Source organism: Anomalospiza imberbis, chromosome 18, assembly GCF_031753505.1.
Source record: "Anomalospiza imberbis isolate Cuckoo-Finch-1a 21T00152 chromosome 18, ASM3175350v1, whole genome shotgun sequence".
Classification (NCBI taxonomy): domain Eukaryota; kingdom Metazoa; phylum Chordata; class Aves; order Passeriformes; family Viduidae; genus Anomalospiza; species Anomalospiza imberbis.
Window position 1 is genome coordinate 4,721,174 of NC_089698.1, and position 12,187 is coordinate 4,733,360.

General features: G+C 45.6%; 1 protein-coding gene across 2 annotated transcripts in view; it reads left to right on the forward strand.

Moving 5' to 3' along the window:
* Positions 1–12,187, forward strand: part of GRK3 (G protein-coupled receptor kinase 3) — a 60,521-nt gene that overhangs the window by 38,975 nt on the left and 9,359 nt on the right. For both annotated transcript variants that reach the window (XM_068208654.1, XM_068208655.1), the window contains 8 exons: positions 3,558–3,636; positions 4,052–4,182; positions 4,932–5,026; positions 5,838–5,945; positions 7,931–7,997; positions 8,186–8,286; positions 10,039–10,105; positions 10,553–10,648. In XM_068208654.1, coding sequence (XP_068064755.1) covers positions 3,558–3,636; positions 4,052–4,182; positions 4,932–5,026; positions 5,838–5,945; positions 7,931–7,997; positions 8,186–8,286; positions 10,039–10,105; positions 10,553–10,648 — 744 coding nt within the window. The remainder of the gene's footprint in view (positions 1–3,557; positions 3,637–4,051; positions 4,183–4,931; positions 5,027–5,837; positions 5,946–7,930; positions 7,998–8,185; positions 8,287–10,038; positions 10,106–10,552; positions 10,649–12,187) is intronic.

A 12,187-nucleotide genomic window follows, 5' to 3' on the forward strand; every position in this document is an offset into this window, starting at 1 on the left:
CAATCCCTGAGCAGAAGCTGGGAGGCTGCAGTGGCTCATGGTGTGCCCAGGGACGGTTCTGCACTGCCCGGAGCAGAATGGAACTGGGAAATCCATCACAGTAGAGTTAGTCATTGAACTGGGAATCCAGATGTCTCTGCAAAATGCATAACAACAGCTGTGCAGATGACACAGCTGCCTGTGTAATCAGTTCTGTGAATCCACCTCAAGCTCTGGCATTCCCCAGCACTCCTGGAGCAGGGAGCTCCCATTCTGGAGTCGGTGACAGCAGCTTTCCATGGCCACATTTCCAGGGGGTTCAGGAGTGCAACAGGCAGCTCTGCAGAGCATCTGGAGCCTCTTGGATGGGCCCGGTGGCACCAAACTGGGCTCTGCAGGGCTCAGTCTCCGTTGGCGCCTTTGCTGTGTCACTGTGGTGTAACGGGGACAAACTGTCACTGAGCTTTGGGTTTCCTCTTCTGCAAGACACAGGCCCCATCTTCCCCTCCCACAGAGCCTCTGTCAGGAAAGACATTGTGAAATCCTTGGAAGGTCATAGAGTAGGGAAAAGATTTTACTTTCTGTTAAAAGAAAGATATATTTCATTTCTGTAGTAGCCAATATTTGCCTGATTTCTGTTCAAAAGCTGGAACATGGAAATCACCAAGGCAGTGATGGACCCTATGAAACCAACCAGTCCCAAAGTGCTTGTGGAAGGAAGTGGTTATTCCATGAATCTTTTCCTGAGGGTAGGAGGGGATCATTCCATCTGTTGCAAGACCAGGGCCTCTGCAGGGCTGTAGCTCCTTTCTGTTGTGGCTCCCAGTTTTTTCTTTCTAAAAAAACCTCAGCAGTTCAGCTGCCTTACCCAGATCTTCTTGAGATGATTTTACTGATGGCTGGATTCAAGATTTCCTCCAAGGGATGATAAATACAATCCCAGAATATCCGCAGTTGGAGGACCCTGCCCAGGACACCCCAGGAGATCAATAATCTGGTTTTTTGGAGCAGAACAGGTACTTGGCTGGTTTTCACGTGTTTCAAGCACTGGCACATCTTTGGGTGACATGTCAGGACAGAGCTGCCCTCCAGTTAAACTGGGACACAGCTGCTGTGTGCTCTGAACACCTTTGTCCCCTGTTTGCTGTCAACTTTGTGCCCCAAAGCCAAGTGCTTGGCTTTCAGGGAAGAGTTAAAACCAAAGGTTTACTCCTAGAGCACTTTTTAGTGTGCAAATGCCTTTTAAATATCACATTTCTACTTTTTTTTTTAATGGTTGCTCTAATTTTTTTTTCCTTCCACATGATTTATTGCCACAAATTTGACTTCAGCAGTTCTTTGGACTCAAGCCAGGATTGTTTGGATGTAGGGAACTCTTTCCAAACTGATCTTAATTCACACATTAATGTCATAATGTTGCTTATTTTCATCAGAGCAGAAAGTTGACTGCAATGAAGAATTGCTCTCCTGGGAAATTGATTTTATTGCTTTATGTGTTTAAAAAATAACTGTAGGGTGTTTTTTTTTTTTTTAATGCTGTAGAATACTCTTTTGCTGTGGTTTTTGTGTCAGGAAAATACTGCAGTACAATTTTTCTCTCTGTTAAACAGGGAGAGGGTAGTGATGTGAAATTAGGAATGCTTGCACAAAAATGAGTTATGCATCACATTTACACTTCCAGATAACTTCTATTTTTAAAATCCATAAAAATGTAAGCAAGCTATGTTCTGGTGTAGAAAAACCTTTTTATTTGTCTATGTGTGGTGCTTAAATTCTACCACTAAATCCTTCTGGGTAATTAGATTGCTCTGAAATTTTAGGAGCCCTGCTTGGGGACACTTCTGAATTATCCAGTTGATGCAGGAAATTAAGTTAATAGTTCTGCTAAAACTGCAGTTATGAAGTGGCAGCTACAATAGTCCCCAGCACAGAGTTCATAACCAGAGGTGATATCTTGTGTTAGACACCACATCAGGCTCCTTATTTTTAGGGCCATTTAGGAATTTGGCTTTTTTTCCTGGATGTTGTGCGGGTGTTTCACACCCATCCCTTCCATTTGGGGGGAGTAAAACATAAAATGCAGTTGGGTTGGAGAGGGGCAGGATGTACCCAGGTGCTGTGGGGATCCCTGAAATGTAATTTATAGATATAAAGATATACAAATAATATATATAAAGATATTTAAAAATTATAAATATAAAGATTTATAAGATTGATAAATTTATAAAGATTTAGAAATATAAAGAAACCTTTATGTTTGACTCTCATGGAAGGATGAAGGGGCTCTGAAGTGTCCCTGTCCCTCCCTTTCCTCTCTCCGGAGCCGGCCCCGCGCTGCCCAAGGCCACCGTGTTTTGCTGTTTCTAAATTGGGAAGGGAGCAAGTTCCTGTCAGAGATTCCCAGAGCTTTCCCTGGTCCATCCTGCAGCTCCAGGCACATTGTTGGAGTCACGGGAGGCTCCGCTTTTTGCGGGCTGTCCTGGGCTCCTCTGCCTTTGGGATCAGGTGTGGGATGGGGCAGCCCAGCCTGGCCTGGCCTGGAGCACGGCCATTCCCAAAGGGATCACTGCAGACTCCCCAGAGAGCCCTGGTTTTGTTCCACAGCCTCCCATCAAGGTGTTCCTGCCCATGGCAGGGGGTTGGGATGAGATGAGCTTTATGGTCCCTCCTGTCCCAAAGCATCCATGGTTCTATCTCATACGGCTTTGGAGAAGAAGTTGATGAGGTGACAGCCACCCCCTGGTCAATAGCCAAGGGCCTCCTGGCTTGTGTCAGCAACAGTGTGGCCAGCAGGACAAAGCAGGTCCATCCTTCATGGAAAGGATTCTCCAGCCCTGGCACAGCTGCCCAGGGCAGTGGTGGAGTCACATCCCAGGAAGGATTTAACAGAGATGTGGATGTGGCACTTGGGGACATGGGTTGGTGGTGGCCTTGGCTGAATCCCTCAATCTCAGAGAGGTTTTCCAACCTCAGCAATTCCATAATTATGAATTAGCCCTTGTATCCAGCACAGGCCTGGTGCAGAGGAAGGTCTGCCAGCTGCTGCCATGGGGTTTTGAATGTGTGCATGGAGGTACCAGCACACAAGCAGACCTTGGGAACAAACATGTGGTTTTCCAATGGAATTTTTTATGGCTGCTTGTCTTAAACATGGGGTGAAATGAGGTTCAGGTGCATCAGGAGGTGAGGTGAAACCCATCCCTGCCCTGGCTGCTCTGCTCTGACCTCCTAAACCTGCTCCCACCACCCTTGTGTTGTGAGTTTGCAGGATCTGGATGTTGCTGTCACTGCTTCCTGAACATTATAATGCTCCAGAATCCCATCTCCTGCCTGGTGTGTTCACATTCCTTCAGTCCTCTGTTGGAACTGCTGCTGGGGAGCCAAACACCTTCACTGTCACCTGGGCAGGGCCTCACGGGATGGACAGGGGTTACCAAGTGTAGCTGCATTTCAGGAGTGAGGAGAGAACTTGGGAACACAGGCAAATAGCACAGGGAAAATATCAGATGTATTTTTAGCTTCCCTAAGTCACACTTTGCTTCTTGCTCGAGGTGAACCTCTTTGCTCTTCCCTTGCAGGACTGTCCTTTTATAGTCTGTATGACCTATGCCTTCCACACCCCTGACAAGCTCTGCTTCATTCTGGACCTCATGAATGGTAAGCAAGGCTTGTTCAGATGATGGTGATGTTACAGAAATGTTGGCAGGAGGGTTGCTGAGATGGTTGGTCCCTCAAGCCTGGGCTGCTCTATGAGCTGATTTATTCTGCTCTCCACAAGCCAATGTGTGGTACAGCCTTTGCTTATGTGGAAGTCCTCTGCTGGATTAGTCACTGAATGCAAATGTTTACGAAATAAATGCATTTTAAAATGGAGTTTCAGACTGGTCAAATCTCTGTATGAACTTTCTCAGCTATTTTGTCACCACACAGTTTTGCAGAGGGTGGGGCTGTGTGCTCTTCAGGTAATAAGAACCTACAAAAGCTGTGCTGTTCCCCCACAGTGTCACCCTGTCTGCCTGCAGGGTAAGATTTTACTGTTCACTTAAGTATTACATCTCAATTCTCATTTCAGGAGGAGATTTGCACTACCACCTCTCCCAGCACGGAGTGTTTTCTGAAAAAGAGATGAGGTTTTATGCTACTGAAATCATCCTGGGGCTAGAGCACATGCACAATCGCTTCGTGGTGTACAGAGACCTGAAGGTAATGGTTGGTGGGTGCCTGCATCCACACAGGCCCTCAGATAACTGCCATGGATTTCCTTGCCTGAAACCTTTCCTTGGCAGGATTATTTCTTTATCTGCCTGATTTTTGTAATGAGTTTTCAAAGTCGTTCTAATCTGTGCCATTATCCAGTTTGACCAGCCTGGGAGAGGCTTGCTGGGGGTCACAGTAAATCCTGTGAAGTGTTACTTATCTCCCTGATGGGAATAATTTAGAGGATATACTGTATTTCTGGGAGCCCTGAAAGAGGCCTTTGTGTGTGTGATGGGGGACAACAGCAGGAGAGGTGCTGGGGGGTTTCACTGACACTTGGGAAATCAAGGACAGGTCCCAGAGAAGAGTCCCTGGACCAAGTGACAGCCAAGGGGACTAAAGTCTGCCCAGAGACTGAGAATAAAAGGTGTAAGAGCCACACACAGACCCTGCTGTGAAGAAACCAAAAGCAACTTGAGGCCAGAATGGATTATTCATTTATTACCTGCTTTTTGTTCAGACCTTGCCAGGTTATTCCCTTCTGTTATTCAGCATTTCATAACCTGTGGAGCTGATGGTAGTGCTCCATGAGAATGTGGATTTTTATCTAGGAAGTACCTGATATATAAATGTTAAATAAGAGAAGGCAATTACCAATTACCAGGGAGTATTGATGTTTGAGTTGCTGTGCTCTGAGAGTTTGCAGTTGTCAGCTGGGGAATACCAAGCACTCACCTGCCTCTGTTGGTTTCCAGCCTGCAAATATCCTGCTGGATGAGCATGGGCACGTGAGGATATCAGACCTTGGGCTGGCTTGTGACTTTTCCAAAAAGAAGCCACATGCCAGTGTGTAAGTATTATGTCTGGGAGCTCTGCTGCACATACAGGTAGTCCTAAATCCATCCTAAATTTGTCTTTATAACTTAACTTTGCCTGAAGGGGAGGAATGACACTTGTGTGGCCCAGGCTTGCTGAGCTGGAGGCTCTAATGAGGTTTTTTGGGCTCCTCTCCCTGTTTTCCTGCACAGTTGTAGCAGCTGATGTGTAGGCATGGCTGGGAGATGACACATTATTTCAGGATGATTCACTGCTCAGAGAAGAACCTGACTGAGTTAAAGTACCAGATTGCTTTAATTGTCCCAACCTGGTAATTAAATATTCCCAAACTGACTAAAATCCTGGATTTACTGTGTCTTTCTGGATCTTCATGGAACTGGAGGCAAATTGTGTTCCTTTCTGCCTCTCACCATCAGGATTTAACTAGGATCTGAATTCCTGGAGTTGGGTGTGTATTTTCATTCTTAGGTCCTCAATTGCCCTGATTTAGTCCTGGAATTTATGCAAAAAGGGAAACTCCAGCCTGTCACACCTTAAGACATTTGCAATTCAGTAGCTTCTTGAAAAAAGTCCGCATGTTTTGGGTATATCAAGGGTAAAAGTAAATACCTGGTGGCTGCTTCTAGTGGTGCCCGTGGGTGAGTTCGAGAGTGTCCTGTGCTCACACAGGTGACACACGAAACCCATTGGAAGCAAAATAAAATGGTTAAAATTAATTCTGTCCAAATTGGGCTGTCTTATTGAGAGAATACTGGTTTTTAATGATTTTTTTCCCAGTGATAATGTTGGATGTAATGAATGTTTTGTGCTGTTGTGCTCTGCAGAGGCACCCACGGGTACATGGCCCCCGAGGTGCTGCAGAAGGGCACGGCCTACGACAGCAGCGCCGACTGGTTCTCCCTGGGCTGCATGCTCTTCAAGCTGCTGAGGGGGTGAGTGGGGCTCCTGCCTTGCCTTTGGGATCCTGGGGGCCTCTGGGGGTGTCCCTTGGAATAGCAGGACGTTGTGTGTCACAGATCCCTTAGTTCCTTGTCCCCATGAGTGACAAAACCAGGCTTTTTCTTCCAAACCAAACCAAACCCTGCGTGCAGTAGTAGCTACAGGTGTGGGACACGAGGAAGGCAGGTCCTCTATCTGCTCTTTGAAGTGCTGCAGACAGCAGTTTGCTTCTCTCTGGCAGTGTTTTAGATGCTGAGATGTTGCTCCTTGGAGTGCTCTAAGCAGCCCTGTTAAATCGTGGGCTTTGTGTTGAGACCTGGTGTTGTGGAGGAGCTCTTGGCTGCACTGGTCCTTTTTTGGGTGCTATTCGTCCTTCCCTCCTGCAGGGTTTGGGCCAGGTACAAGGTGTGGATCCTTGCATTTGCTGAATCTGGTCTGTTACCTTAGCAGTGTCCAAAGGTACACAATAATTACAGCTTTGTCAGCAATTCTCTCCTTATTAAACTTACGTGTCTAGGATAGATTAATGCCATGGGATTTATCTGTGTACTTGCACCGATGAGCAAGTGCTTGTTGAAAATGGCATCCTCACTGTTAATGGCAAACCAGAAGAACTCTGAGGCTTTTCACAGTGCTTCTCTGTGAAGATTGATCATTAGGTCATCCCGTGTCCTCACACATAATTAATTATGAGCTTTTATCTCCATGCAGACACTGTACAAAGGAAGGTCAGTGTGTGACTCGTGAATTGAACTCTAGAGCTGTATCAATTTAACATTAATTGTGCACAAAGCAGACTAGGTAAGGGTGCAAATAAAGAAAGAAGTCGTGTTTAAATTGCCAGTCTTTGGGCTGTGATTGTACCTGGCAGGGATGTTCAGGGTGGTATCAGTGCTCAGCCAGAAGCCAGAGCATTATTCACGGTGAACTCTCATTCCTCATCTGTTGTGAAGGCAATTAAGCACATCCCAAAACAAGGGCTGGGCACATGGTGCCATTTCTTGGTATTTGGTAGATTTAGTCTGGCACAGAATCTGCCCATAAGTCGCCAGTGAATCATTTTCTTCCCTGATCTACTCAGAGCCTCCTTGTTAGAGTACATGAGGCTGTGTGGGAACCATTTACCTGTCATGCTAAAAAGAGAAAAATTGAAGTCCTGGTCCATCCATTGCACTCATCAATCAGAACATTTTTGAGAATAAAAGGAAAATAACTTGGGAGTAGCAGGTCTCCAGTTGAAACATGCTGGAACACTCTGCCATGTGGTAAGCCAGAATGCTTTAGTATAGTTAATTAATGGAATTGATAAATGAGTAACATTTTGATTGTGAAAAACATAATCCCCTCAAGGTTTTGAAGAAAAGAACCAGGAAATATATCCTAAATCTAATCAAAATATCTCTTACTACAACACTGCTTCGTTCTTTCACGAAGGACTGTGTGATAAATCTCTAATGGGTCAGTCTTCCATAGCTTAGAGGAAAATTCAAATTCAAGGCAGAATTATAAAGCAGGAAAGGGATGAAGCTGATAATTTATAAGATACCATCAGATATCTTCCCAGTGGCTGATGCTGTGGGATCTGTGATCTCTTATCTCCTTACACTCCATGATGGGGAATAGTGAGTTCATTGGGTCATGCTCACCTTCCCTACAGAAATCCTTGGATTTAAATCCCTGTGGGTGATGGCTGCTTGGGGTTTCCTTGTTAGCTGAAAACTGTTCAAGTTTTGGGAGATAAATGTAATTGCTGAGGCATTTGAAGCACATCTTTTAAGTCCAGATCACTGTTTAAGAATTACCCAACTTTCTGCTCACGTTCCTGTGGATCAGATTGCTCTGCAGGACAGGAGCGATGAGGAGGAAGGATGGGACTAACAGGGTGCTCCACTCTTTCCTGGCATTGCCACAGCTGAAATACCCTGATAAGCTGAGGCTTTACATTTATTTATTAGCATTCTTTTTCTTCTTTCCACAGGCACAGCCCTTTCAGGCAGCACAAAACCAAAGATAAGCACGAGATCGACCGGATGACGCTCACCGTGGTAAGGCCTGGCCTCAGTGACATCCCCATGTTCCCTGAGCTCCCATTTCCCCTAAAACTGGAACTGCACCCCCTGCTCTCCCAGAGAGCTGTATCTGCACGTGGCACAGCTGTTTCCAAACACCACCAGAGACAAGAAAGCAGAACACACCACTTCCATCATGGAATATCTCTTTCCTTTCTCCACAGAACGTGGAGCTCCCGGATTCCTTTTCTCCCGAGCTGAAGTCCCTTCTGGAAGGGCTCCTGCAGCGGGATGTGAGCAAGAGGCTTGGATGCCAAGGAAGAAGGTAGGTGTTGTCTTCTCCTTGGACCTCTGCCTTGAAAAATTTCCACTTCTCTGTCAATGAGTGAATTCATTTCAAGTAAAAATCTGCTTCCTGTTGTGAGGATTTTAATTTTGGAAAGAGAACATTACAAAGTACTGCTGCATGGAATTACATTTCAGATTCCTTCGTTTTGGACATGTTTTTTGGACAATTTCTGTCCTTAAAGCCTTTCCCTGAGTTCCCTGCAGTCATGCTTGCATTGGGTGGTGTTCCTTCTTCTCATCCCTTGGTTGTTTTTCTGGTTTTGCCTGATCTGTTTTGGCATGAAATCATATGACTTGACTCAGACATACTGATAGGGAAAATTTATTGCTTATAATGTATCTGTAATGATAGGAGCATATTACAAAAAAAAAAAAAAAAAAAAAACAACACAAAAACAAACAACCAAAAACCAAAAAAATAATCCCAAAAGCACCAAGCAAAAACTGTGAGTATTGCTGGTGTCACTTGATTATTCTGAGGAAAAGACCTTTTGTTTTGTTTCTTGACCACAAAACACTCCTTGCTCCTGCCAGGCTCACCTTGCTTGTAGCTGTTCATGAAATTGTTATCTCCTGCTTAAAAAGCCACTGTGAGGCTGAGAGAGAAAAGGAGAGGAGTAAACAACTGTTGAGAAATCATTGGGGTGTGTGATAACAGTTAGATGGTCACACCTGAGCCTGAGGCTGGCTCCAGTTCCAGTGGGAGATTCAAAGGGTTTTTCTCTTGGAGCCCTCTTTGATAATGACCTGAGATTGCTTTTTCCTGGGAGATAACAAGAGCAGTTGATTATTTTCCCATAGAATTTGTATAATGTGAAATGGTGTGGAGCAAGCTGGTTATTTACGAGCAGTGTTGGGATCTGACCTGGATCTGTGTTTGGGATCTGACCTGGATCTGTGTTTGGGACCTGACCCAGAGCAGTGTTGGGATCTGACCCAGATCCATGTTTGGGATCTGACCCAGAGCAGTGTTTGGGACCTGACCCAGAGCAGTGTTTGGGATCTGACCTGGATCTGTGTTTGGGACCTGACCTAGAGCAGTGTTGGGATCTGACCCAGATCCATGTTTGGGATCTGACCCAGAGCAGTGTTGGAATCTGACCCAGAGCAGTGTTGGGATCTGACCCTGGGCAGTGTTTGGGATCTGACCTGGATCTGTGTTTGGGATCTGACCCAGATCCATGTTTGGGATCTGACCCAGAGCAGTGTTTGGGATCTGACCTGGATCTGTGTTTGGGATCTGACCCAGGGCAGTTTTTGGGATCTGACCTGGATCTGTGTTTGGGATCTGACCCAGGGCAGTGTTTGGGATCTGACCCAGGGCAGTGTTTGGGATCTGACCTGGATCTGTGTTTGGGATCTGACCCAGATCCATGTTTGGGTTCTGACCCAGAGCATTGTTTGGGATCTGACCTGGATCTGTGTTTGGGATCTGACCCAGAGCAGTGTTTGGGATCTGACAACAGAGGAACATAGTTTCCTGTTGGAAATGATGGAGTGCCATCAGGAGTTTGTGCCTGCCAGCCCTAGAGCACTGTTCCAAGTGTTTCCACATGAAAATATTCTCTCCTGTTGTTTACTGAGGAATTCTTATATTTTATTTTGCAAAAAAGAGCGTTTCCCCTGATGTTCTCAAGTGATAGAAATGTGACCTTTGAGGGCTTTGTATTCCTTGAACACACTTGAAAAGCCCCTTCATTTGTTGACTTCAGTCACTTCTGTTTTGCAGCGCACAAGAAGTAAAGGAACACCCTTTCTTCAAAGGCATTGATTGGCAGCAAGTCTATTTACAGAAGGTAAAGGATAAAGACAGTAATTTAACTGACTTGGTAAAGCAGTAAAAGGAAAATAAACCCAAACAGGTACTGAACAGTAAAGTGAGGGTCCCAGTGCCCAGCACAAGTGCTCACTCACACAAATACAGGGAGGGTTGTTGATGACTATTCATTACTGCAGATCTTCCTGATTGTTATGAGTAAATAATTAAATTTCCAGGCTCAAATGACTGCATGTTTCCTTTCCTTTGCTGTCTCTAAACTGGGGAGTTTCATCCCCAGATCTTTGAAGGAGCTCTAATTAAAAGAAGTGCCAACAATTTTGCACTGAAGTTTAATTCCAAGGGGGACACTCTGGCACAGTCAGGTGTAATGTGTGCAAAAAACACAAAGGTTGTGCATGACTACAGAATGGAGTTAAATAATACCCATTAAATTGTCTTTAATGATGCTGATTTCAATTTCTAGTACCCTCCCCCTCTGATTCCTCCCCGGGGAGAAGTCAATGCAGCAGATGCTTTTGACATTGGCTCGTTTGATGAAGAGGACACTAAAGGCATTAAGGTACCCAGCTCTCAGTGGTGGAGGGTGGCGCTGGGACTGCTGTGCTTGGCTTTCCATGTGTGTGTGGCATTCCTTTGCTTCAGGGCTCTGGATGTGTAAGGAATTCCTTCAGGCTGGGAAAATCATTCCATGCTGGTACCTTGGGCTGGTTCCCCTGTTTGTTGTTGCTTGCCAAGTCCTTAAGTTTTCAGGGTGACTGAAATCTACTTTCCTACCAAAAGTTTTATGTGATAAAGGAATTGTTTCAAATGGTCAGGAAGGAATTGGGAAAGCCTCAGATTTTCAAGAATACCTTATGATTTGTGTGTTTAAAAGTTGGGATTTATTTCTGGTAGCTTGGAGAAAGGGAGCTAAACCTTGTTTTAATAGTTGAGTGGTCAGAGAGTGCCAGGGAAAACTCTTAAAAATGACAACCTATGTTAGTAGTAGCAATGCCATCAGCTAGAAAAGGGGTAAAAGAAATTTTCAGGTTCTGATATTATCTAAAATGTAATGAAAATAATATAAATTATATAAAAAAGGAGAGAAGTTAGAGCTGCTGGCCCCTTTGGGACTCACATGAAGCGGGTGACCCCCCTGTGAATTCCTCCACTCTCTGAAATTTCCCTGGGACTTTGGGGCAGCAGGGCTTGGGTCAGTGCCCTTCAATGTTTTCATCACCCATTTCTGCAGTAGAACAGACCTTGTTCTTGTTCTTACACAAGTGAGTCAGGAGGGAAACTAATTGTTCTAAACTTTATAAGGAAAAAGCCCCATTAAGTACTCACTGAGCCTAAAAGGGAGCTCATCTGTCAGTGTCACCTGCTGTGGTGACAGAAGTTGGCACAGAAAAGTGCAGAGAGCCCAGGATGTTCTTCATCCCAGAAAATTCCACATCTTCAGCATCAGTGTTAGCCTGGCAAGATTCCAGTCTCCTGTAACGCTGCAATGCCAGGATTCAGAGGAACATTTTGCAAGGAAGAACCAGGCGGGTTTTTTATTTCTTGAGGGGCTCAGAGATCCTCAATAACATGATTCCTGTCACGGAATGTGAATCAGCAGCAGGTCAGTGCCGTGTCATCTCCAGTTTGAGCTCAGAATTTCATAGCTCAGGCTGCCCATGGGATAAATTTACCCTTGGGGGTGAGTCAGGGAGGGATAGCACAGCCCCCCTGGGTGCCACAGGCTTCCAGAGGGGACAGGAGGATTCCTGCCTGAGTCAGCTGCCAGCGAGGTGCCAGAGCCCTCTCTGCCCTGGGCACCACAGTTTGAGCCCCTTGCTCTCCTCCCTGCTCCCTGGGGTTGTATTTATCCTGCAGAAAGTCCTGTTGCTCCCAGAAGAGCTTTGGGGTTATGAGGGGGGAGCCCTCAGGGGATGCCTGTGGCTGTTCCCCCCTCCTCAGGTGCCTCAGGGAGTCCCTGCAATCACAGAGAGATTTTGTGGGTGTGTATTTTCCTGCTGGGATATAGCATGGATCTCTGAAAAGGAGGAGAATATCTATTCCAGGAGTGTCTGGCCTGACTGCAGTAGGAGAATTAAGCTGTTCCTGCAGCTGTTGG